The sequence below is a fragment of the Gracilinanus agilis genome, chromosome 2 (genome assembly GCF_016433145.1).
Source record: "Gracilinanus agilis isolate LMUSP501 chromosome 2, AgileGrace, whole genome shotgun sequence".
NCBI lineage: Eukaryota > Metazoa > Chordata > Mammalia > Didelphimorphia > Didelphidae > Gracilinanus > Gracilinanus agilis.
In genome coordinates this window covers 670,675,771-670,703,765 of record NC_058131.1, presented here as the reverse complement: position 1 = coordinate 670,703,765, position 27,995 = coordinate 670,675,771, and the positions used below count along the sequence as shown (strand labels likewise).

The 27,995-nt window shown below is 38.6% G+C and overlaps 1 protein-coding gene across 2 annotated transcripts in view; it reads left to right on the top strand.

Moving 5' to 3' along the window:
- The first annotated feature begins 286 nt into the window (after positions 1 to 286).
- VCL (vinculin) overlaps positions 287 to 27,995 on the top strand; it is a 111,721-nt gene continuing 84,012 nt past the window's right edge. For both annotated transcript variants that reach the window (XM_044659056.1, XM_044659055.1), the window contains exon 1: positions 287 to 555. In XM_044659056.1, the coding sequence (XP_044514991.1) occupies positions 388 to 555 (168 nt within the window). In that variant the 5' untranslated portion in view covers positions 287 to 387. The remainder of the gene's footprint in view (positions 556 to 27,995) is intronic.

Sequence of the window (27,995 nt, the reverse complement as noted above, 5' to 3'; positions counted from 1 at the left end):
CAGAGCTCGGGAATCCGGCCTCAATCCCTGCGGCGCAGCCCCAATCCTCGGCCCCGCCCCCGGGAATGGAGGCGGGGCGGAGCTGAGGGAGAGGGGCTGAGGAGAGGGGCCGAGGCCTAGGCGGGAGGGAGGGCGGAGTTGCTTGGAGGATGTCCTATGAGAACAACCGTCCCGGCCTGCGCGGAGCTGCGATTGGGCGCGGCAACGCGAGGGGCGGGGCGGCCTCGAAGTCGGTTACGCCGAGGGAAGCCCAGACTCGGCAGTCGCAGCCTCCCTTGCCGCCGCGGTTAGCTGTCTCTCCTCTCTTAGTATCTCCTCACCGCCGCCCGCCTGCCGGTCTCCGTTGCCCCTAGCCCGCGGCTCGCCGCCCCGCCCGCCGCCGCCACCATGCCGGTGTTCCACACACGCACGATCGAAAGCATTCTGGAGCCGGTGGCGCAGCAGATCTCGCACCTGGTGATCATGCACGAGGAGGGCGAGGTGGACGGCAAAGCCATCCCGGACCTCACCGCTCCCGTGGCCGCCGTGCAGGCTGCAGTCAGCAACCTCGTCCGGGTAAGCGCCGGCCGCGGGCGAGGGTGGGAGCGGGGATCCACTGCCCTGCCATGTCCTGGAGCACCCGAGACCCCGGCCCCGCCACCCTGCGGGGCACTGCCCCTCCTCTGCCCCTGCCCTGCCCTGCCCTACGCGGCGCTGCCACCTCCCGCCTCCGCCCCACAGCGCCCTTGCTTAACCCTTAGTGTTCCGACCTTCCCTGCTAGTCGAGCCCCCAGCACCGACCCCCACTTCCATTCTGCCATCAAACTTACTTGGAAGCCCGGTTCTAGCACTCTACACCACCTCGGCGAGGTCACCCACCCTTCGGGAGCCTTAGTCCACCTTGCCTCACTTTCCCCTTTATGCCGAACACCTTCTGGGCGGGCCCATTCTTGGTTTTCTGCTTTTCTTTCTTCCAACCCTTGGGTCCTTTTCCTTCCTCTCTTCCTTCCCTTTCTCTCCTTCCCCTTCTCCCGTCTCCTTTCCCTCCCTTTCCCTTCTCCCTCCTTTTCTCCTCTCCTCCCTCCTCTTCCCCCTTTTCTCCTCTCTTTCCTCCTTCCTTTTTTCTTCCTTCTCTCCCTTCCTCTTCTCCTTCCCTTTCTTTTCTCTCATTCCCTTCTCCATTCTCTCCTCTACTCTTCCTTTCTTCCTCTCCATTCTATTCCTCCCTCTCCTCCTCTCATCCCCCTTTTCCTTTCCCTCTTCTCCTTCCCCCTTTCCTTTCCTCTCCCCTCCCCCCAACATCCCTGAGTCAGTTTCACCTCTCTTCCCACTTTGGGCTTATGTGGATCCCAGGGTTGAGCCAGGGTTTGAATATCAAGTCAGTCTCTCCCTATTCCGAGGATCTTTCCCAACCCCCTTTTTAAACCTTGTCCAGGTTCCCTTTTACCTGCTGTCAGACTGCTTCCTCCCCTTCACTGGCCTTTCCCAGACTCGGGTCCCTCCCACTGTTCCTCCTTCTCCTCCCTCTGCCGACAGGAAGCAAGATGGAGCTAGCTGCCTGGAAAGGCCTGTGGGGATGACCAGCTAGAGTCCTGAGATCAGGAAGGAGAGGGTCCCTTGGGGTTCTAGCAACCCTTTTGGATGACGGAACAGTCCTGCAGGCCAGCCTACCCTTGCAGCTCAGGATTTGGTTATTCCAGATGCTGTGACTAATTCCCAAAGTGATTGCTGTGGGAGGCTGAGCCCACTTAGGAAGGGAAAGGAGGGGGGTGGTAGCTGTTGACTGGGTGACATACAGACACTAGTGACTGATGGCACCAGGATTCCATAACCGGTTTCCCACTTTGGCGTCTCTCTTGTGCCAGATTGGGTAGCTTGGGCTGTTGCTGTCTGAGAAGAATTACTTTGAATAAAAATTAATACACTCCTCCAAAGAAGAGTGTCTTTATGAACAGCCTTATAAGTGCTGAGAGAGCCTTAGGAGGTTAGGCCCTTTGATCAGCCATGGAGCTGAGTGGGCTTTGGTTGCTTATCTGATGGGAGATAACAGCCTGTTTCCAGACTGCCCCACAACCCCTGATAGTGGTTTAGTTAGGGGCATGACTGTTATTTTAGCTACTGAGGGTCCTCCTCTGTCAATTCAGGCCAGGAAATATTAAATGCCTACTATGTGCAAGGCAGTTTAGTGATGATGTCTGAATTTAAGTCATTCTATACCACAGCATTATAACTGGGAAGACTTAAGTGGTACCATATGTGTTCTAAGCCAGAGTTCCTGAGGTATAGGCTTTATTTAGCCACAAACTCTTAGTGTATCAATGAAATAAGAGATCCAACATTCTTTTAAAATGCTTAGCTTTGTGTTCCATGTATATTTTATGTATCCAATATTTATTATAATTTAAGGATACAGAAATGAGTTCATTCTTAGGTGATCATGAGAACTTTAAGGATCCACGACTTTAAATCAACATACTTCATTGTTTCATAGCATTACTTCAGGACTACATTTTCCAACAGTGTGAAAGAACATAAACAAGCTAAGAGGAGTTAATGTATTATTTTCAGGAAATATGGTGTTAAAATTGTATGTTATTTGGAATAGAGATAGATCAGATCAACTCCTAATTTGTGGCTGTAGAAGGACCACTTAGAAAAAACTCATTCAAAAGCTGAAGTGTCTGAGAGTTTGCAAGCATTGATTGAGCACCTGTTGGTGTTAGGGGAAGGTCAGGTAATGGGATCAAATGAGATAATGAACCTAAATTTACTGCTTTGTAAGCCTATAGTGTTAGCTATTTAGTATTATGGACAATAATAACTGGAAGCTGTGTTGTATAGAGATACTGGTGTATCTTTAAACTGAGGTCTAGTATACCATATTTGTGTATGTAGCCTATCTTCTCAACTAAATTGTAAACTTTTGGACTGCAAGGACTGTATATGTACTTCATATGACTTTATATTCCCCTCAGCACCTCATCAATGCCTTACACATGGTAGGAGTTCAGTGAGTATTTAATTACAGAATGAACAGACTAGAGGCAGTGAGACCAACTCTAGAAGTCTCCTTTTAAGGAGACTTGACACAAAGTAATGAGGGCCTAGATGAGAATAGTGGTGTGGAAATGGCAGAGGATTAGGCCAGAAACTCTTGAAGAATTAGCAGGATTTAGTGATGAATTGGAAGTGGATAGGAGGGGTGATTAAAATTTTTTCAGGAATAAAATTAGGATTATTATTATTAAAATTATTATAAAGTAATGAGACTTTTTCTTACAGGTTTTTAAATTAAATATTCCAGAACTTTCTCCATGGGAGTATCAGTATGTAAATGTTGCAAAACATTTTTGGAGTTCCTTTTTTTAAAATGCTTTTGAATCAGTTTATGAACCTCACAAGAAAATTAGTATCATTCCTTTATAGTTAAACCAAATTTTTTACCCAAAGGATATCTTCCTAATTAACTAGAACCAGCTTCCAAAGACTTTTTGGCTGTTCACAGAAGTCCTATACACTCTCAGAGGATGAAAAGGCCTCTGACTGGAATAATTCTTATCTGGATATTAAACTTCTAGAATGTTTGTTTTAAAAACAGTGACATTATAGTGAAGGGTTTATTTTCTTGTTATGCCTTTGCTTGAGGAAGTCTCCTTTACTTCTCTTTGGCCCTTTACTCCAAGGAAGGGGATGGGAAGGAGGTGGAGGGGGAATATTTATGTACTCATCCTTTTCCCCAAATTGCACAAAACAGTTTTAATTGCAATAATAAGTATTTCTAATGAAGTAGTAAAAAAAAACAAACAAAAAAACAAAAACAGCAGAGGAGAAGGAGAAGGGGAAACAACAGAACCATGGGATGGGCAGCAATGTCTGTAGTCAGAGCTCAGCTGATAATTTACCAATGTATTTTGCTGTATGGCAGATATATTGCAGTTGTTTCTTTTTCCTCTGGGAAAAGGGAAAAAGAACCCCTTAGCTATGAATTCCTGTTGTTAACAGTTTTATTTCAGAATTTAGAGAATTTAGAACTCTGGATGAGTCTATCAAAGGCAGCTAGGTGGCACAGTAGGTATAGAACCCAGCTTGGAACCAGGAAGACCCTAGTTCAAATTCAGCCTCAGATACTTATTAGCCCTGGGCAAGTCACTTCACCCCCATTTATCTCCTTTCCTTATCTGTAAAATAGGTTTGATAATAACACTACCTCTCAGATTGTGGTAAGAATCAAATGAGTTAATCTTTGTAAAGTACTTGGTACAAAGTACTGGATAAATGTTAGCTGTTGTTATTACTTCATCCCTTAAAGATCATAGGACCATAGATTTCAAGCTAGAGTCTAGTATAGCCACCTCGTTTACAGATTAAGGAACTGAGGCTACTAGCCTTGGATTAGAGCCCTGATCCTCTACACCTATAGTATCCAAAACTGAGGCCCAGGAAAGTTAGGTAACTTCCCCTAGGCCACTGAATAACAGAAAAGGGAGTGTCTTCTTTCCCCAAACTTGCACTCCTTGAGGGCAGGGACTGTCTTGGTTTTCTATTTAGCCCAGTATTTGCCTCAAAGCCAGCCTTTAATAAATGCTTTTCCATTCTATTTTATTCTGACTCCAAATCTTGTATGGTTTTCATTATTTTAGGCATTTGAATTTACTTCTTTGTATCTGATATTATGCCTTAATTCTATCCCTCTCTAGACCCATGGCATTTGTATTTTTAGTAATTTTTTCCTTTCTGGTCATGTTTTCAGAACCACACCCACAATATCTAGTTTTTTGTTAGAACCAGCTCTAGAAGAAACAGAAACATTACCATAAGACTATGGGATAGGGAGCTAGCTGGGTAACTCTTTGGACAGAATGCTGGGCCTGGAGTCAAAAAGAACAGAGTTTTAGATCTGGCCTCAGACACTTACTAGCTGTGTGACCCTGGGCAAGTCAAGTTAAGTTTGCCTTAATCCATTGGAGAAGGAAATGGCAAACCACTTTAATATCCTTGCTAAGAAAACCCCATAGATAGCTATAGTCCATTGGGTCACAAAGAGAGAGAAATAACTGAGAAACAACAATAATATATATTGATAGAACCTTACATCATGACCTGTATATAGATTACTTACCTCTAGCATAAATAGGGATTGGGAAAACTTCGGTGTAAAAGAGAAGAAAAGAAGCATATTTCCAGTGCCAAGAGTGACTTCATGTATTTTTGATATCACAATTGTAGTACGAAAAAAATTGTTAACGACATTTTCTCACAATGTCCCCTTCTTGTTGCATGAAATGCCCAGGGAGCCAGGAAGCACATAGTCCAAAATAATGAAAAACTTGGTGTGTTTTTAGAGCATACTGCTGAGGAGCAAAGTCAATGACCAGGAGGAGGAGGAGGAGGCAGCATCAATATTACCAACATGTATCAGAGTCGATGCCAAGATACATGCACCCATACAAGCCTTCTCTCCTTTATATTATAATGGCACTTTCTTTATAATAAATCTTCTGGAGCCCAAACATTTGATACATTCATTGTAGCACAACTAAAAAGTTTTGGATTTGATCCATACAGCCACATATATGTACTGAGAAGAATGGTTGAGTATCAGGCTGCCCAACACTGAAGATTTTTAAAAAGATCCCAGTCTAGTTGAGTTGTGATTCTTTGTCTCACTTTCATTCCAACTCTGAGGTCACTTAATAAATTAACTACAGGAGAGTATCTAAAAATGCAGGATTTCACATCATCCTGCTAGTGTAAAGAAATGTAAGCCCGGTTTTGATTTTTTTGGGCTATATAGTGTTATACATGTTTTAATCTGACAAAGATCTTGGATTCCTTGAACTTTATATCAAAAGATAAACAAAAAGCTTTTGTGTATGTGTTTCTCTGTGTGTATGTTTTCATTCAGCTAAGGCTCTCTAGCTAAATGTGGTCTAAAATTCATTAATCTCTGTCAAGAGGATGATAGGGTGAATTTCTGTGTAACAAGCTAGCATTAGCATTAGCTTCAGAGCAGTTAAAAAGATTCAGTAATGCTTATTGAAGCAAATATGGGGTTTGAATTGGCACTGTACCCAGGTTTGTATCTAGGATAATAGAATCAACTCATAGGCCAAGTTTCAGAGCAGGCAGGAATCTGGAAAAGTCATCTAGACAGTCACCCTACATTTAAATAGGGGTACTCATAAACTAGAAGAAAAATAATACCTGACATTTATATAATGCTTTATACTTTGTTCTTCAAATCAGTTAATTGGATCTTTTCCACAAGCTTGTGAGATAAATACTGTGGATATTATTATCCTTTTCTCAGTTGAAGAAATTGAGGCTGAGACAAATGACTTTTTCATGGTCAAACGGCTAGTTAGTATAGGAGGTAGGATTCAAACTCTTGTCTGACTTGATTAGAAATAGAGCCCTCTTTCCATTATTTCACTGTTCCTCCTCTACACAAAGACCTTTAAGAATGAGATTGCATAAATTTCCTTGCCAACCCATCCTCATGTTCAACCCACCTACATATACTGTTAGGAAATTCACTTGGCATTTAGTTCTAATACTTCATCCGTAGGCAGGCGGAAAGCATAGCACAGCATGACACTGAAAACCTAGAGAACTTTGAATCATATGGCTTTTTAAAAAGGAGGCTGAAAAGGAAAGCACCACTTCAATTTTCTTTTTTTTCTTTTTCATTTTTCATTTAATTAATTAATTTAAAATATTTTTTCATGGTTACATAATTCATGTTCTTTCCCTTCCCTCCCTGCTCCCAGAGCTGATGAACAATTCCACTGGATTTTACATGTATCATTGTCCAAAACCTATTTCCATATTATTAATGTTTGCACTAAGGTGATCATTTAAAGTCAACATTTCCAATCATATCCCCATCAAACCATGTGATCAAGCAAATGTTTTTCTTCTGCTTTTCTATTCCCATAGTTCTTTCTCTTGATGTGGATAGCATCTTTCTCATAAGTTCCTCAGAATTGTCCTGGATTATTGCATTGCTGTTAGTAGAGAAGTCCATTATGTTTGATTGTGCCACAGTGTATCAGTCTCTGTGTACAACATTCTCCTAGTTCTGCTCCTTTTACTACGCATCAATTCGTTGAGGTCTTTCTAGTTCACATGGAATCGCTCCAATTCATTATTCCTTTTAGCACAATAGTATTCTATCACCAACAATTTGTTCAGCCATTCCCCAATTGAAGGGCATCCCTTCATTTTCCAATTTTTTGCCACCACAAAGAGCGCAGCTATAAATATTTTTGTACACATTTTCCCCTATTATCTCTTAAGGTAAAAACTGGGGTTAACTTATATTTTTATCTGGGTTCAGAAGGGTGAGTAGGAGACAGGAATGGACAAAAGGTTGGGACCTAAGGCATTTTGGGGAATGGTAGTTGACAGGAGTGACTGTTGGGTCTTAACTGTCACACTGATCCACCTAGCCAGGGAGTCTGTGAAGCTAACAAGTGAGGAGACTTGACAATAGGTTTTATAATTTTATTTTATTATTATTCCTGTTGACTCCTTAGGAGCATAGGGCCGCAACCATCTCACGCCAGCGGATTCTGTTCTGGGCAACTTCCCCCAGCTGGGCCCATGTCATTCCGACTGTTTTTGTTTCATTTTTGGCAGATCTTCGCCAGGTCTGTTTTGGTCTTCCGACTTTCCTCCTCCCCGAAGGGTTCCAGCACAATGCTTGTCTGGCTACGTTGTCTTCCGGTTTTAGTAGCGTATGTCCTATCCATCTCCACTTATGTTTCTTTATGTCCTGACTAATGGGATACTGGATTGTTCTTTCCCAGAGACTAGCATTGGAGATCTTTTCAGGCCATCTGATGTTCAAGATGTAGCGTAGACATCTGTTAACAAAGACTTGGAGTTTGTTGGTGTTGACTTTCGTCACTCTCCAGCTTTCTGATCCATATAGGAGGAAGGCCTTTACGTTGGTATTGAAGATTCGGAGCTTAGTGATGAGGGACAGTGCTTTGGAGATCCAGACAGACTTTAAGGTGTTAAATGCCTGTCTGGCTTTGTTGATTCGGTTTCTGATGTCCTCATCTGCTCCGCTGTCCTTACTGACTATGCTACCCAAATAGATAAAGTGGTCCGTCTCCTTGATGTTTTCTCCCTGTAGTTGGATTGGCAGGTCCTGTCTGCTGTTGACTGTGATCACCTCGGTCTTCTTCTTGTTGATCTTCAGACCTGTCTTCTCCGCTTCTTCAGAGAGTCATGCAAGTTTGATGTCAGTCTGGATAGGTTTTATAAACAGGGTTTAATTCAATGAACTCTAGTTTTAAAGACAGGAAAGGGATTCTATTATACCAGTCTATAGGGAAGCCTCAGGGTCAGGGAATGAACTTATCTACACTAAGCTAGAAACTATAGCAGGGCAGGGCACAATGGAGATCAGGAATGAAAGTGGGATCCTCACTGCTGAGTCCTGTCAAAATCCAGTGATGATACAGCTTTGCCAAGTCTTCAGCCAGTACTCCTTCAGTTGGGTAAGTCAGGCAGCTAAACCAAACTGAGCTGACCAGCAACCCAGGTTAGGTTTTATAGTCTCAACCTAACCTTCCACAGGCAGATGACTTTCTTCCTTCTGGATATCAGGATATCAGGATATAAACTCTACTTCCTCCGAGGTCTCCCAGAGGATCAGTTACAACTTGTCCCCAGCCACCATGGAGTCCATCTCAGAGAGAGAAGCACAACTTCCTGTTTCCCCATTCCATTTAGAATTCTCCAGCCCTGCTTGCTAAGCCTCCCAACTAATCTTAAATATCTTAATAATTTATCCTATAACAACTCTTTGGGGTACAAACCCAGCAGTGGTATGGCTGAATCAGAGGGCAGGGATTCTTTGGGTATAATTCCAAATTGCCTTCCAGAATGGTTGGATCAATTCACTACTCCACCAGCTGTGCATTAGTGTCCCAATTTTGCCACATCCTCTCCAACATTTATTACTTTCCTTTGCTGCCATGTTGGCCAATTTGCTAGGTGTGAAGTGGCACCTCAGAGTTGTTTTGATTTGCACTTCTCTCATTATAAGAGATTTAGAACATTTTTTCATGTGCTTATTAATAGTTTTGATTTCTTTATCTGAAAACTGCCTATTCATGTCCCTTGCCCCATTGGAGAATGGCTTGATTTTTTTGTATAATTAACTTAGCTCTTTATACATTTGAGGAATTAGACCTTTGTTAGAGGTTTTTTTATAAAGATTTTTTCCTAATTTGTTGCTTCCCTTCTAATTTTGGTTGCATTGGTTTTGTTTGTACAAAACCTTTTTAATTTAATGTAATCAAAATTATTCATTTCACATTTTGTAATATTCTCTATCTCTTACTTGGTCTTAAAATTCTTTCCTTTCCCATAGATCTGACATGCATATTATTCTATGTTCACCTAATTTACTTATAATTTCCTTCTTTACATTTAAGTCATTTACCCATTCTGAATTTATCTTGGTGTAGGGTATGAGATGTTGATGTAAACCTAATCTTTCCCATACTGTTTTCCAATTTTCCCAGTAGTTTTTGTCAAGTAGTGGGTTCTTGTCCCCAAAACTGGCATATTTGGATTTATCATACACCACTTCAATTTTAAGACTATACCACTCAACCACTGGGACTCCTGGTCTAGTCAGACAACTCCTGTTCATCCAGGGTTGGGATTGGCTTATCAGGGCTGCTTTTCCTTTTGACTATTCTCAATACGTCTTATACTAAGACAGAACATGTCCATTCCATTGAAGGTGGGAAGGAAATGTAAGGCAACCTCTTATCTTTTAGAAAAAAAATTAGAACTAATAGTGAAAAGAGAATTGGATTTGGAATGAGTTCATTTCTTGGCTGTGCTACTTTGTGCCCTCAGTTATGGCACTTCTCCTCTAACAGTATTAGTTTCTTTGTATGAAATCATTTCACCCAACTCTTTCCAAAGATCTCTCCTAATTTTGTGATTACATGTATATTAAAAAAAACAAAACCCTTAAAACATTACAAAGTACCAAATAAACTGCATATTCCAAGACAACAATATTCATCTGCAAACATGAGTTATTTTTTTAGGAGTGATGGCCATTATATATTTTTAACTGGACTTATGTTTGGAGGTAAAGCCTCTGACTATGGAATACTCTCCCAGTAAAGCTATGGTGAATACAATGATAAAATTTTGCCTTCATCAGCACTGTTTTTTGTTTTGTTGGTTTTTTGGGGGGTAGGAAGCCCTTATCTTCCATTTTAGTATACTAAGTTGGTTCCAAGGCGGAAGAGCAGTGGTAAGGGCTAGGCAATGGGGGTTAAGTGACTTGTGCAGAGTCACACAGTTAGGAAGTATCCGAGGGCAGATTTGAACCCAAGACCTCCTGTCTCTAGGCCTGGTTCTCAGTCCACTGAGCCATCTTGCTGCTTCCAGCACTGTGTTTTAGTATTTCCCACTCTCAGGTGGTGAGATTGCTGTGAAAGCAGATAGAACATTACTTTCTTTTCCTTCTGGACTCTAACCATAAAGTTATAGGTATGAAAGTAGAAACATACATACATATAAAATCATGGACACACACCAATCTAACCTCCTTTTGAATCTCATTTAGGAAAAAAACCGAAACTATTTCGTGGGGTTGGTCAAGAATAGTCGGAGAAGTAGGAAAATCCATCTAGGGCTAGGCTGTTGCTACACATCAGGGTTATATTTATTCATTTTGAAAAGTACCCTGACTCGGGGAAATACCAATTAGTTAGTGCCATACCAAGTGCATTTAAGAAGAGTTCCTAAGCCTTTCTGCTGGTTTTCAAACTGATGAATCTTAAGCAACCACACAAGGAGTAATTTGTGCATATATATATATGTATTTGTGTATATATATATATATACGTATATATATATATATATATATATTAGAGTTAGTGAATGAGAATCCTGAGGAGTTTTTAGACCTAGACCAGTTGGAATTGGAAACAAATTGTCACTTGATTTTTAGTTATTTGGAGGACACCTCATGGAATGGGTTGACTTTTCCAACAAATACCAGAATGAAGAATTTGGGGTGTGCACTTTCTCAGATAAGTTATCTGGTTATTTAAAGCACAAATATTTTTGAATCTGGTCAGTTCTGATTACCATAATAATATTCTAGAATTCTAAAGGTGGAAGCCATTAGGAATGATGTATATCAGGAGACTTGGGTCAGCATAGAAGAACATAATTGACTGAAGCTTTTGGACCATTTGCACAACTCAAAGAGCTACTTGGTCAAGCAGCTAGCCATTGTATGATTGAGTAGAGATTTGGAATTAGTTCTTGAAGATGAGAATAACACACTTTCAAGTCTTTAATCTCTTACCCAGCCATCAAGTATTGGTAGTGAGGGTAGTGGAAAAAGACTGAACTGGGAACTACTATAACTAGCTTTATATATAGTGCTTTAAGATTTGCAAAGAGCTTTACAAATATTATATTATTTTGACCTTTTGGTAACCCTTGTGGCTAGAGGCTATTAATTATAATATATAATTTAGAATTCTCATTATTCTCCATTGTAAGGGCCAACCTTACAATTTCCTACTGAAGGCTACACCCCATATGAGGGAAGTGAGCAGCTAGAAGTTAACTTGCCTAGATTCTACTACATAGTTAGGAAGTGACTGAGGCTGGATTTGAGTTTAGGGCTTCTTTTGACTTTGCCCAGTGCTTCATCATTTCTTCACCTAGTTGTCTTTTGCTATAAATCCGGTTTTTAGTCCCAGCTTTGCCACAATCTGGTTTCTTCTCCCTTCAGGCAAATCACTTCTCTAGATCTGTTTCCTTATATGCAAAATGAAGGAGTTGGATTAGATGTTCTCTAAAATTTTTTACAGCTCAGAGATTCCATGATTCTAGTGCCCATGTCCTCACAAAGGAAAAGAAGCTATTCCATAGATTCATTAATTTTTTTTATTAAACTCTTTCTATTTAGGGAACATTTCTTTAAATTAAATCCTTTTGTTTTGTTTTTGTCTCTCTGACTTTTAAAATTTCAAAGCTATCCCTAACCATAGCTGCAACAAAGTGTGATCTGCAAGGTGGCAGGGATGAGGAGGTAATCTTAGAACTTAGATGTTTTATAATGTTGTCCAGTTGTAGAAAATGGAATCCATGGTATAACGTATGGAGAATTTTCCACCATTGTAGTTTTCCCCTGAATGACTCAGTGGGAAAGTGACTCAACTCCTCTGTGGTGTTTACTTACTATAGTTGTCAAAACCCAAGTCAAAGCCATAGCCTTTATATGGAAATGAGCTTCCGTTCTCCTGAGGAAGTTTTACTATGGAAGAAGGGAAATGGCCCACATAATTTCTTAAAATGGAGGACCTCTGTTATCTGATTTTTCCTCATTACTAACCTTCTCCTGCATTTGAGAGAAGTATCTCTTCTTTGACTGGAATGATAGACTCTTTGCTAGATACTTTAGGTAATCAAATTATAAATATTAAAAATAATAAAGGCTGCTATAATAATATAAATTAGTATTTTAATTAAAGCCATACTGATAGATAAAGTTATTAGACCACGTGCTTGTAAGCATTCAAAACTTGCCACCTAGCCATAATTGTCTCCTGTCTCCTCCAAGTCTGCTGGCCAAGAGACCACTCCCTCCTAACCCCGGAGATTATAAACTCTTCCCTGCGCTGAGACGTAGGTGTCCCCACGCCCAAAGAACCGGAACCGGAAACCCGTTGGACCACGGGAAATGTAGTTTGATACATTTCCCAAATTTCACTTTTACAATTCCCCGTGAGGTCTGCCAAAAAAAAAAAAGGTTAGTCCTTTTTTCTTTGCTGGACCTGTAAAAATAGACAACTTCTAAAATTTTCAGGAATTTGGGGATAAAAGAAATAGATGAACAAATGGTTAAAATTAGCCGCATTGACAAAAACCAATTTGGGGGCAGTCCCCTATTGGTATAACAGTGTACAATTAAAACAATATACACAATTCAATTTCAACTCCCCATAGTTCAATCAACTGCACCCCAAAGTTCAAAATTTTGTCTTCATGGTACAGTGAAGGCTTTTCAGACATCTTCATGGTGTCTTCACCAAAACAGGTTCATCGTCTGGATTCTGGGGAGATGGCAAGATCCTTATCCTGAAATTATTCTCAAAAGAATTTAAACTTTACATTATAGATTACAAAACATACATTTTCTTCTAAGATTTATACAATTCCCCGTGAAATTACTCCTAAAAGAGTTAAATATACATATATTTTTACATTATCAAATTTTAAAAAACTTAACAGATATCCCCGTGAGGTAAATCTTAAACACATCTTTTTTCTAAAAAAAGGGTACCTCAGGTCAGCTAAGGATGAGTGGCTGAGTCCTGGGGGTTATATGAAGTCAATTGGCAAAATAAAAAGAATAAAATTCAAGAAAAAAGGAGAAAAAATTAACTTGTGAATGAAATGTAAAATGTGCAAAAATCTGGGGAAAATAAACTTAGACCTTTGAATGAAGGTCTAATTAAAGTGAATTCAGCAGTTTGCAATTACCCATTCAGGGCCAGGACTTAAGGAAAATGTCTCTCTCTGATCTGATTTTTTATCAGCTTTTCTAGGGAACTGAGCCAAATAAATTACCAATCTTAGGTGCTTTCTAGGAATCTATGTCGAGGGGACCCACGTCCTCTAAAGTTTTAGAAAAGACTGGGACTCCAAGACTCAAACCCCAATTTCCAAGCCCTAAAGTATTGGCATAGAACTGCTGCAGTTTTGCAGATTTTAGTCAGTCAAGTCTCTGACCATGTGCTTTCTTTAGCACTATTAACAGCTTTCATATTCCCTTCTGGAATCAGAGAGGCATTTAATCACAGTCCTATAGGCTCAGGTATTTGCTGTAGAATCAGAAAAAGGATAAATAATGATTATATATGTACTTCCAGTACAAGATGAGAAAAGGGAAAAATCAATTGCTCTCATTAAAAAAAGTTTTAAAAAATCAAAAATATACATATAGCTTAGAACTAGAAGGGTTATGTCACCCCAAAATGAGATTTTCATTCTGTGAGTGTAATTGGATCTTACAAATAGAATCAGATTCACAGTGCACATTCAAATAGAGTACCATTATTTCCAATAGCACATTTTAAAACAATGATGTTTAAAATCATTTACTTGTTACAACTTTAAATCTTGGCTAAGAGTTTCTCAACAAATTCTGTTATTGCTTCCATAGCAAAATGTGATATTTAAAAAAAAAGAAACCTTCTGGTATAATCATCCTCAGATAAGAATATACAGGAGCTCCTTGGCTTCCTGTTTTAAAGAATCCTGGGTAGGAATGCTTCTACCCATTTAAGGCAACAATTTTTCTTATAATAAAATATATAAAGGCTTTATCCTTTAAGACAACAATTCATAAGGATTTAAAGTAAAAGTTAAAAGATCTCTTGTAAAATTACAAGGTAATATTCAAAGTAAGGAAACTTCAAGGTTCTTTACAATTACCAAGACAGAATAAATTTTTAAAGACATGTGCTCTATAAGATGTTCATAGGTGGTACATTGCTTCTGATACAGTAAGCTTTAAGTAAATTAGGAAATATAATAACATCATAAGCAGAAACTTCATTAGCGTAAAATGATTCAGTGCAACAGGAAAATCAACGAAATAAGCAAGATTAATTTACAAAACTAACAAAATACAGTAAGATACAGTCTCTTTTAAAAGTCGACACGGTCCCTTAAAAGTCATTCAGTTTTGAAAGGGTTTTTTTTTTATATATAGTCAGTCTTTGCTCAAGGTTCTGAGCAGGTATGGGGTGAAATTTCTTCCCCTGAGTTCAGTTTTTAATCACAAGCAAGTCTGAATAGGCCATTCGGCCCCATTAAAGGTAAACACTAGGTCCACTTGGGGTCAGGTTGTTGGGCTTGGGGCTAGAGAAAAAGTTTTGTAGAAAATCCCACGTGTAGAGCTTGTGTGGGTGGCTAAATTAGGTCTTTAGAGAAACACGTGGAAGGCTAGAAATAGGGAGAAAGGGGAATATACTACCCAAATTGTTAGCGGCAGAGCTGAAGCAGTCTCTGGAGATCAAGATCTTGGCAAAGGCAGGACTGGGTGAGCTGTTGGGGCTCGGGGTCCTGGACTCCAGCAGCACCAGCGAAGTCAGGATCGGAGATCACAGGCACTGGGAGGCTTGCAGGCTTGTAGTCAGGAGATCAGCGGTAGGAATGGAGGTCAACGGCAGAGACACACTGGCTGGGCTCTGGCATTTTAGTGTAAAGCCAAAAGCCCGAATTGGCTGGCCTGACCTCCCTCCCAAGGTGGTTTGGGCTGGACTGGCTGGCTGAGTCCCGCCAGAGGCAAAAATGTGCTCTTGCTTTTAGCAAAAGCATGGCAAGGAAAGTCACTTTCCCTTTTAAAAAAAGTGCTCAAAAGAGCTGAGCCAGACGGCCAAAAAGCAGGCATGGCTATCATTAGGCTATCTGGAAGATTTAGCGTTCTAATTTTGACCTTCTGGTTCGCCAAATTATAAATATGAAAAATGATAAAGGCTGTAATAAATATATATATATATTAGTAATTTAATTAAAGCCATGCTGATAGATAAAGTTATTAGACCACGCGCTTGTAAGCATTCAAACTTGCTGCCTCCATTTTGTCTCCTGTCTCCTCCTTGTCTGCTGGCCAAGAGACCACTCCCTCCTAACCCCGGAGATTATAAACTCTTCCCTGCTTCGAGACGTAGGTGTCCCCACGCCCAAAGAACCGGAACCGGAAACCCGTTGGACCACGGGAAATGTAGTTTGATACATTTCCCAAATTTCACTTTTACAATATCCAAAAGCAATATTTATAAAATAGCAGATTCCGTGAATTATTGGTTTCCCTTTACATTTTACAGAAGAAAACTTAAATTCATGGTAGCTAAGTGATTTGTCAGAGGGATGTATCACCCTGGGTAAGACATTTGAATCCTGTAGACCAAAATTGTCAAATACAGTGGGTAAGTCCTCAAACCACATGAAAATGTAATTGGAAAATATCTAACTAAATAAGTAAAAAAATTATTAAATAAAAATACAGTGGAACATAGTGTTAATATATAGTTTTCTAAGTCAATATGTGATCCCCTTGTGTGATACCACGCCATTAGTCAACTCTTTCAGCCTTTTAAGTTGCAGAGGAGAAGCTAACCTTCATTGGTAGAGGGAGTTTGCTAAGCTGGGCATTGCCTTTATCAATGAAAGGGTGGAATCAGTCCCTGTCTCCTATCCAGGGAAATATTCTTTAATTTAAAGTAACTAGAATTGTCCAACATAGTCTAGTCATGTAGTCTAATGCCCTACCGCTGTAAGAATTCCTCTAGGCAATGTCTCTCCCTAGATGATCTAACCTCTTGAAATACTTACATTGATGCTTCTTCTGTTATTAATTAATTCTGATGTTTAGGAAGTTCTTCCTATTGAACTCTAAATCTGACTTTTACCCATTCTGCCTTCTGGATCACCAAAAATCTATTCCCTTTTTCATATGAAAGACAGCTCTACCAATAGTTGGAAACAACCATGCTATTCTCCCAAATCTTCCCATTTTCAGCTTAAACATCTCTAGTTTCTTTAAACATTTCTCATATGCCTAAGCCAAGTTTTTAACTTTTATCTAGTAAAGCAGATTGCCAGTGGAAATTTTCGGTAAAGTGACATATGCTGTGAGTTAGAAGTATAGAAAATATCATTCAGTCTTTTTAGGATTACTCTCTGCACAGTTCATTGGAGGCAATACCTATACCAGGTGTGCTGCAACTTCATTAGAATGCTAGTTATTCATGGTAAAAACTAACTCCGTACAATTATTTTTTAGTAACTCCTTTGTTTGGAGCAGCTGTATAAAATGTTGACCTCCAATTGGCTTTTAGAAATTTCTTTTATAGTTTGGCGGTTGGGATTGGGATGGGGCTAGAATTTTTGAAAGCTTTAACAGTCCTTTATTTTGCTTTACATTATAGGTCTATGCCAAAGATAAGATCAGTAGGGAGCCCAGTAAAATAGCAAGAGCAGCCCACCCTCCTAGGCTCTGGATGGAGTTGTTGATCAATGTGAAACAATGCATTCATTTCTGGGGACACCAGATTCATCCCAATTCATCAATAGGTTTAACATTTTCATCAACAAATGTTTAAGTGTCTCCTCTGTACTAACTAGCAAGATTTAAAAAATGCCAGTTTCTATCCGCTGGTTTGCTTCACAATAACCAAATGAGGTAGAGAATGGAAGTGTACCCTTTTCACAGATAGGTACTGAGTTATAGAGGTTAGGTAACTTATCCAATGTCTAATTGCTTCTAATTGTTGAACTCAGAATTAATTCCAGGATTTGAATTCCAAGTCCTGATCACTTTTGACTATATTGTATTACATTTTTATGAATTAATTCATTGATTAAACAAATTGGTTTAAAATTTAAATACATCATGCACATCTCAAAAGTAGATCAATAAAAATATAAATGTTGTCTGTACAAACTAATGGAATTTGAAATGAGGTTAGTAAAGATCACAGAAATTATTGATACCTTACTGAACATTTATCTTAATTAAAATCATGCTGGAGGCAGCTGGGTAGCTCAGTGTATTGAAAGCCAGGCCTAGAGGCAGGAGGTCCTGGGTTCAAATCTGGCCTCAGACACTTCCTAGCTGTGTGACCCTGGGCAAGTCACTTGACCCCCATTGCCTACCCTTACCACTCTTCTGCCTTGGAGCCAATACACAGTACTGACTCCAAGACAGAAGGTAAGGGTTTAAAAAAAAATCATGTCTACTACTTTTTAAGTAAGTATAGTTCAGGAAAAAGTTCAAAATATAATCAAATTGTCATGGGTGTTATTCTGTGTACATCTAAAGAAGACTCTGAAGCATTTTCAGAAAATGATTAGAAGAGCTCTAATGTTGTCTAGTCATGTCTGACTCTTGTGATCCTGAATAGAATTTTCTTGACAAAGATACTGCAGTGGTTTGCCAGTTCCTTCTCCAGTAGACCAAGGCAAACAGAGGTTATTTGAGAATTATTTGCCCAGAGTCACACAGCTAGTGAGTATCTGAAGCTGGACTTGAACTCAGATGCCTGACTCCAGACTTTATCCACTGAGCTGCCTAGCTAAAAAAACCTAAGGGCTTAAAAGAAAAGTGGGGGAAATTCCATAGAGAATGGAGAGAGCAAGAAATTGGCTTTTTCCATGTTAAGTGAGGTCAGGTAACAAGTTACAGTGCAATCACATATACTCATTTAATTTAATGAGAGTGAGAGTGCACTTATGATGGACAGAGGAGGCAAAGAAGAAGGAAAGCAATTACCTCAGAGTCAGCAGGATATGGGAGATGCTGCTTTTCTCTCAGTCATCCCTTGGGGTTGAGTGTAATTATATAATTTTTTCACTATTTGCACAGTCTAGTCATTTCTTATGGGGTATTAGATCTAATAAAAGTCTTAGCCTTAGCTGGCCTTCTTAGCATTCTTGGTCATCTAGAAGATTCCCTCCAGGTTCCCTTTGGCTTCTTTACGTTCCCTCTTTCCTTATGGGGAAGCAAGAAAAGAAACTGTTGTTATGTCACGGTGTAATCACCCTTTACTACACTTGAACATGAAGTTCTTTCAAGAGTATTTTTTTCTCCTAATCATCAACCTTTACCTATTTTGAAAAGAATTTTTCTATTTGAAAAGAAGTCATGTTTCCTGTCCTTTGTTCAGTAACTTAGCTGGGAATCGTGAAAATTAAAATTTGCTTCAGTTTTCTTAATAGTAATTGTCTCACATCTACCGTTACTCAAGTATAGACTGTTGTCTTTTAAAGAGACTTTAGCCCTATCCCTATAACTATTAAAAAAAATACTCAACCTGATAGACGATTTCAGGAATTTTACAGAGTAATTTTGATTACTCATAGTTTTATTCTTACAATCTGACCTAGAGCCTAAATTTCCACATAAGATATAATTCTACTATATTACAAAAGGTCAGCTCTGAGTAATATAAACTTTTTCAGCCTCCCTCTTAGATTTATGCTCCCCAAATTTTAGGTCTTCTTGGTTTCTATTTATAGATGGTTCATGGAATTAAAGACTCCCCATGTTGAAGTGACCTCTGAGGTCATCTAGCTCAGCCCTCATCTATCTGTCCTTTGTTTCAAGTGAGGGGGACCCATCAACTCTAGAGGTAACTCTTACCATTTTTGGATACCTCTAAGAGCAAGTTTTTGTTTCTTTGTTTCTTTCGCTCTGTCTCTGTCTCTGTCTCTGTCTCTCTCTGTCTATCTGTCTGTCTCTCTGTGTTTCTCTCCCTATCTCTCTTCTTTGCAACTTCTATTCATTTTACTTTTCTCTACCAAGCCAAAAGATCTTTGAACTTAAAAGATAATATATGGCTCAGGAAGATGATTAAAAAAAACCATCTAACTTGCCTGGAGGAGTTCAAGTCCTTAGGCCCAAACATATCACATCCCCGGAAAATTAAGAGCAAGTGAATTGGATTGTAGTACTAAAATCACTGTCAGTGATCTTTGCTACTAGAGGAATTGAGAAGGAAAAATGACCCAATTCTCAAAAAAAGGAAAGAAAGTGAAATCTGCAGACTAGAGGCCAGTGAATTTAACTTTGATTCATGGGGAAAAATTTTGAGTCTCTTACTAAACAGATAGAGCTGTAGGTTGAGAAGTAGATTTATGTGGTGTGGTGGACACACACAGATTATTTCATCTCCCTCACTTCACCTGTGGATTTTATCTTGCTGTGTATTACTGATTTCCAGTGACCAGCTATGATATCTGAGACCAGCCAAGGACATCTTTGTGAGATCCCTTACCCTGTCGAGCCAGACTGCCATGCCTTGGGCAGTCTGCTCATAGATTTAGTTCAGTGTAGTCTGTGTCCATCCCTCTATCCCCTGGTAGTTTTCACTAGACCTGAGTGGTAGTTTTCCTTCTTCCCTTCATTACCCATCCCAATTAGATCATTAAATATTTCAGTTACTATACTCCTTCCTTGTCTATCCTTTCCCAGATACCTTTATTGACAATTTGGACCCACTGTGAATTAAAGCTGTATTCCTTGGTTTTATTCATCTATCTGTTATCCAGCTATTCCCCAGTTCAGTGTATGTTACCTGTATGTATTCCCTTTAGTCAGTTAACTCTCCACTTTACCCCACTTTAGTGAGGGACTATTTAACACCTCCTCATAGCAGTACAACATTTACCTGGTTCTGCTTACTTCACTTTGCATCACTTCAGAAAAATCTTTTCAGGTTTTTTTTGTGATCGTCTTGTTTGTCATTTCTTATGGCACAGTAGTATTCCATTACAAGTATTATACTACTACTTGTTCAGCCATTTCTAACTGATGTAGAATTCCAATATCCTAGTGGTAATTTACAAACACCATGATTTCTACTACAGTAGTAATCTGAAAGGCAGGAAAAGTTGGGTATGAATTCTGACTCATCAGCAGTAGGATTTCCAAATTCTCAGGAATGATATATGTTTCTAATTTTAGTATATGTGCTGCTGCCAGAGAAGGCCCTAATATCTCTGCCTTCAGATGAATATATTTTGCTATTTTAGGAAGGCTGCTGAAAATTTCTAAGATAAAAAAAAAGCTATAATCAAAAATAGCCAGTCCTTCTAAAACCATTATTTCTTTTGTATATCTGCAGCAGAAACATACATTTTATATAACAGGTATTTAGAAACTGATTTAAATGAATACATTTTACCTAGCAGGTAAATTGGAGGGCTAAGTCTTTGAATTTCTGTTTCCTAGATAAATGATCAGTGTTCCCTCTCTACTACCTTATCTCTGCCTCATGGAATCCCTGACTCCCTCTAAAGCTCTCCTGTGTGTCCCCTCTGATGCCAGGCTTTTCCTTAACCTCACCCATGCCTGCCCTTTAGCGGCTAGTTCTTGCTCTGTCTCCTGAAATTACCTCTTACTTAGTTATCTACATGCATGTATGTCCTTTCCAACACTTCCATCTCTTCTCCCTTCCCCAAAGAACTATATCTCTAGTACTTTCATCATTGCTTTGGGACATAGGAGGCACCTAATATTTGTTGAATTGAATTAAAGTAAGTTCTGACCAAATGGTACTGTTAGCAGTGCTCTGGAACTTAACACATCATTTCTCCATCTTTCCATTCCTTTTGCCTTTAATTTACCCCTTCTCATCTTAGAACCTTCTCTTCCTTGAAGGCTCAGCTCTCAAGATGCTATCTCTTTCTTGAAACCTTTCCTGATTACCCTGATAGAGTTTTCTCTTTCAGAAATTAGCTTGTAGACTATTTAAGTCTGTGAATGTTATGTTCATCCCTGTATCTACTTCCCAAAGGCAAAGGCTGATGTCTGCCTTCCTAGATAGCTTAGGAGACAATATGTAATTTCACTGAGGGTGGCCTGTCGATAATTTTAATATAGTGCAGTGGTTCTCAAATATTTTTGTGAGGTGATCCCTTTACATTCTTGAAATTATTGAGGACCTCTCCTTCCTCCCCCTGCCAAGAGCTTTTGTTTATGTGGGATACTTGTCTTGATTATTTTTGATATTAGAAATGGAAACATCCTTTTTTGTTTTATTCAAAGATATTTTATTTCCCCAATTACATGTAATGACAATTTTTGTGTTTCCAGAAATTATAAGATCCAAATTGTCTTCCTCCCTCCCCTTCCTCCTCCCTCTCAGATATGGTAAACAATTTGATCTGGATTATACATGTATTATCATTTTGGCCAAGAGAATATTCATATATAACCAAAACCCCCAAATAAAAACACAAACTAAAGTTAAAAATTGTATGCTCTGATCTGCATCTGACTCTAATAGTTCCTTCTTTGGAGGCGGATAGCATTCTTTGTCTTAAGTCTTTTAGAATTGTCCCAGATCATTGTAATGCTGAGGGGAGCCAATCTTTCACAGATGATCATTGTCCAGTATTGCTGTTAATGCGTATTATTTTTCTCCTGATTATGTTTATTTTGCCCTGCATCAGTTCACGTAGATCTTTCCAGCTTTTTCTGAAGTCAATTGAAACAGTAACTGGTTTGGACTTTTGGAGAAGAGTCCTGGGGTTAGGGAGGTAAAATTGTGAGGATTGGTTGCCTTCTCACTTTTTTGTATTCTTCACTCTCCTTCCCTCCAGAATCCAGTGCTAGCATCCTACCTTCTGGTTACCTGTTTCCTTATCTGCAAAATACATGATCTCCATATTCCTTTTCAACTCTGAAAATCCCTTGATTGTAGTTCTTTATTTTTATCATTTAAACATTTTATTTATGTAGGTTTCTTCTGTCATGATAGATCAGTGCCTAGATTATATTTTCACCACTATTATGAATGGTGTTTTTCTGCCCCTCGTTATATTGTTAATGCCTTGAAAGATCCGCTGTCTCATATTTTTAGATGCTCATGTCGTTGGCAGAGATCATAGCCCATTCACATTTGATTTTGTGTAATTATCGCTGAGTCTTTCATAAATCTCCAAGAGAGGATCTTCTCAAGAAGCTTTTGCCTCTTTTTTTGCTTTTGGTAAAATTGTGGATCATTTTTATAGGTTTAATTTGGTGTCTTTCTAGGAATAAGGACTGGATCTATCATTCCTTTGGCTTAGGGAGCTCCCATATGAGGAAATTCCATCCATCAGTGTACTTTCTCTGCAATTTATAATTTTAAAGACCTGCCTAAGGCACTGACAATGAATTTGCCCTGAGACAACTGGCCAGTATGTGTCAAAAATAGGACTTGAGGTCAGCTTTCTATCTACTGGGCCTGCCTACCTGTAGATAAGCATGCTAATTTTCTTGACAGCTTCTAGAGAAGTAAGCTTTAAAACTATAATCATCACTGAATATATGAGCTTTCTCCAGTTCCGAATAATAACATACTGTCTTATGAATAAAATGATTGTTTACATTTGCATATCAGTTTCTGTTCATACTGTGCTTTCACAAGGATCCTCTTATTCATTTCCCTCACAACCGATCAAGTAAATAGTACAAATCTTCTTTTTTACAGGTGAGGAAGCTGCGACTCGGGCCATTGAGGGTATTTGCTTCGGTCCTGGGGCTAGTGAGGACTTTAGATCTTCTGATCACAAGTCCATTGCTTTCTCCATGACTCTTCATTGTTACTTTTTTTTAAATTGTTACTTTCATCTTAGAATCAAGACTGTGTATTATTTCTAAGGCAGAAGAACAGTAAGGGTTAGGCAGTGGGGGGTTAAGTGACTTATCCAGGGTCACACAGCTAGGAAGTGTCTGAGGCTAGATTTGAACCCAGGACCTCTAGTCTTTATTCTTGGCTTACTTTCTACTGAGCCACCCAGCTGTCCCATGATCCCCCTTTGCTACTCTTTGTAGCTTTTGCCCCATCCTTTAAAGATGATCTTTCTTGGTTTTGGGGATTAACATGAACAAACTTGAATGTTCCCCTTAATCAATTTTAACAGCTCCCAAAGGCATGAGGATACATTTGATATTATTTCCAAATGATTGAACACTATTTTTTCTCCTCTTTTTCCAGGAATAGATTGCAGAAGCAAACTGCTCAAATGTAAATATGACCACTGCTCTTTTTATTTGTTATGAGTAAGCAGATAATAGTTAATATGTCATTTATATCACCTTGCTTCACCAGAGGCTTAGTAGATAGTTAACATATACCAGAAGTAGAGGGCTCAAGGGATGCTTTGGGTTTCTTTTTTGGATTATCTTCTATCCCTTTCTTTTCCTCTGAGCCCACATTTGGAGCTTACATGATTGCATCAGTTTTTTTGTATAAATAAGTCCTTTTTTCCTTAGTAATATTTTTCAGGTATAGTCCCAGCAGTGGGATGTCTGGGTCAGAGTAGGTTAATTTTTATAACCCTTATTATATATCAGCAGATTGCCCTCAAAAATATTTGCATCAGTCTGCAACCTCCACCAAAAATAATACATTACTCATTTTTCTATAGCCATTGCCAAGAATGTTTTTTATCTTTCTTTTCTATTTTTGTCTATGAAAGCAATATTTTAAGGTTATTTTCATTTGTATTTCTCTGGCTATTAGAGAATTTGACCAGCTTTTTATATGGTAATTCAGTGTATATTTTTCCTGTTAAAAGTATTCCTATCCTTTGAGGAGTGCATACTATTTGAGAATGTATATTCATCCCTCTTTTATTTGAAGATGTTTTTATTCATATCTTCTATTTCTTACATTGCCATAGTTATCCCAAATTGTTTTCCCCTCCCCCCCCATCCCAGAGGGCCCTCCCTTATGATAAATGTATTTTTTAGAGAAGAACAAAAATCAGCACAACTGATTAATACATTGAAAAAGTCTGAAAACATGTGCCACTTGTAATACCTGTGGACCACCTACTTTCACAAAGGATGGGTTAGAGATCTCCTCTCATCTCTTCATTACAGTCCTACTAGATCTTTATAATTTTGTTATATTTACTTCTGATTTTTTGGCATATCATTCTCTGTATTTGCATTGTCATAGTTACCATGTATATTATTTTCTTGAGTCTGTTTACTTCACAGTTCACAAACATCTTTCCCTATTTCTCTGTATTCATCTCACACATCATTCCTCACAGTATAGTAATACTCCATTAAATTCAATTACCACAATTCGTTAGTTATTCCCTAATTGATGGACAGCTTCTTTGTTTCCAATTTTTAGTTATCACAAAAAGTGCTGCTATGACTATTTTTATGTCAACAAGAACTTTTTTCTTATGGCTTCCTGGGGATATAAGTCCAGTTCAAAGGTAGATCAAAAGATGGAGGTAGGCCTTTTACAGTTCCTTATAAATTCAAGATTTTAGACCTTTATGCACCCCATTTACTGTAAATATTTTTCTGCTTTCTCCTTTTTTAAAAATTTAAATATTTTTTCATTTTTACATGATTCATTTTCTTTCTTCCCCTCCTCTCAAAGCTGACAAGCAATTCCACTGGGGTGTACAAATGTTATCATTTGATACCTATTTCCATATTATTCATTTTTGATAGAGTGATTTTTTTAAAGTCTAAACCCCAAATCTAATACCCATATATACATGTGATAAGTGACATCATATGTTTTGCTTTTGCATTTTTACTCCCATAGTTCTTTCTCTCAATGTGGATAGCATTCTTTCCCTTAAGTCCTTCAGGATTGTCCCAGCTTGTTACATTGCTACTAGTAGACAAGTCCATCACATTGGATTGTTCCACAATGTTTTACTTTTTGTGTACAAAGTTCTCCTGGTTCTGCTCATTTCACTCTGCAACACTTCAATGAGATTCTCCCAGCTCATATAGAAATCCTCTAGGTCATCAATCCTTACAGTATAATAGTATTCCATCGCCATCATATGTCACAATTTGTTCAGCCATTCCCCAATTGAGGAACAACCCTAGGTTTTCCAGTTTTTTGCCATCACAAAGAGTACAGTTATGAATATTTTTATGCAAATATTTTTTCCTTATCTCTTTGGGGTAAAAACCTAGTAGTGTTTGGATCAAAGTATTGCTGGATCAAATGGTAAGCATTTTTCTAAAGCCTTTTGCACATAATTCCATATTGCCTTTTCTCCTTCCTTTAAAAGCAGTCTATTTTATTATGTAAAATCCTTTTATTTTTATATAATCTTAACCTATCAATTTTGTTTCCAATCATTTCCATTTTCTTATTAGATATTTTTTTCTCCTTTCCATATTTGAGACAAACAACATAGTCTTTGCTTACCTCCCCAACTCCCAGGTTTCTTTATAATTGAAAAAAAATTGGCTCATCAATTTTTATAAACTTTGTTGTAGTAAGTAATATGATGTTGGCAGCTCTCTGAGACAGAAAGTTACAAATTGCTGATCTGTTTTGTTGGAGACAATTTCTATAGAAATTGGGTGTTTCCCACCACTAGGTCTAGACTTTCAAATAGTGTGAAACATAGATCTCTCTCACTTTTTTTATGTGTCAAGGAAATTATCCAAATTTCCTCATTGAAATAAAAAAAAAAGTTTCTAGTTTCTTATACTATAGTCTGTTTCTTATTTCAGTTTGATGGCCCTGGTCAAGTTTCTTTACATCTGCCCAACATGTGAGAAAATGTATGAGTCCTAACACAATTTAGATGTGTGTTCTAATGAAGGTTGCCCAATTATGTAATTCAAAACCAAGCAAAACAAAACCCTCCCTAGATATCCTTTTTGTTTAAAGGGGTTTGTAGAAAGGAATCTGTTTAGGAATGAATTTGGACCTAGAATTTTATGAAATAGCCATTGAAGTGAAAGTTTATATTCTTTATGAGTCTGTAAGGATGCTCTCTTGTTGTAGCCCTCATCTGAGCTCCCATCTTGGAAAAGTTTTTCCATATGTACAGCAGTTATAGCCTTTTGTTTAGACAATTAGCCATCTGGAATAAGCTAAGAAGTAAAGATAAAAAGGAATATAACTTAGTTGAATAAGTGCTTTGCTGCTATTAGCCTCAATATTTTTTTGAACATTTTTTGCTTATAAAAATTTAATGGATTATCAGTTGGGCTAGTACTGTTTTCCCTTTTGTCCAGCTGAGAATTAGTTGGCTACTCATTGGCCTTCACTACTGCATTTAATTGTAGATGGTGCTGACTGCTCATTCTCTAGTCTTGAGACCTTTTTTTTTGTTATAACAAGTGAAACAAAAGAAAACCCATTGTTTCTTCTGCTTTAGGCTCCTGCTGGGTTTACTATTTAGGATTTTCACTGTAAAGCAGTGATAGCCTCAGGCACCGACCCAAGTTGTATTGGTTGGGATAGCTTACTGCCTCCTTATTTGTACATCCCTGCTGGTTTAGGCTGTAAATGTCGAAGCTCTGCTCTGATTTCACTTCTCTGCAGCTCTTGAAGTGGCTCTGCTTTCAGTCTAGTTGTAGGCACAGTATATTTGTGCAGGCAGTAGAGGGAAAGGAAGCAGTAAAGGTCTTAAAAATAGTCCCCTTTCTTCCCCCCCCTCCACCCCTTTCAGCATTGGCCCAACAGACAAGAATCTATATTTTCTGAGGAATACTCTATGCAAATTCACTCTAGAAATCTCTCATTCTGTGATTAATGAGCTTTGCTAAGCATAGAGGGAAATGCTAATGTGAACATTTAAAGGGGCATTGGGTGGGGGTGGAGGTTGATGGGGGAAGGAGAAAATAATGGAAGCCTGTAGCCATTGGCATGGCGATGTAATATAACCGGAACGTGGTTCTTGAGTGGTGTTTATGAGAAGTGTTGACTAGCATGATTCAGGAAACTAGTACTAATAGCTATATGTTTTTACTGCCTGGTCCTAGGTAACTGGTCAGGCGACTTGTTAAATCCTGAAGCCAAATAAATGCACTTACCATATTGTAAAAGTCCAATTAGCAAATAAGATGCTATTATGAAAGACTTTGATCCCTTTAGATATTTATAGTTGGTTTTTTTTTGTTTGTTTGTTTTTTTTACCAGAACTGTAGTAGAAAAGGACATGTGTCTGGCTGATTGGCTGTCTAGTGCACGTGTGCATAATAAGCTTCATGCAGAGCTCCAGATCTCATTTCTCAGTTTAAAGCAGACTGGAAGTCCAATGCTCAAATTAAACAGCCATTTTTGTTGATCTTGGTATAATAGAGCACTGTACTCGGTGTCAAAAGACCCAAGGCCTTCTCCTGCCACTTATTTCATTGTTTCATTTCAATAGTTTCGTTGAAAATTCCTTTATCTAAATATAGTGTACTTTATTCCATTTCTGTTGCCTGCTGGAAGTTTATATTGATGAATTGGAAAGGAAATTCTTTGGCAGTTCAGATGTTTGAAAGTAATAGAAGGACTTAAAGGCAAGACACATTTATTAAGAAGCTGGACACACACATTGTCCTTTGACTTATCTTTAAGGTTTTCTTTTAAAAAATAATTTATTTGCTTAATAATAGCTAGAACCTATATATAGAAGATTTGCAAAGTGCTCTACATACATTCTCATTTGGCCTAGTCATT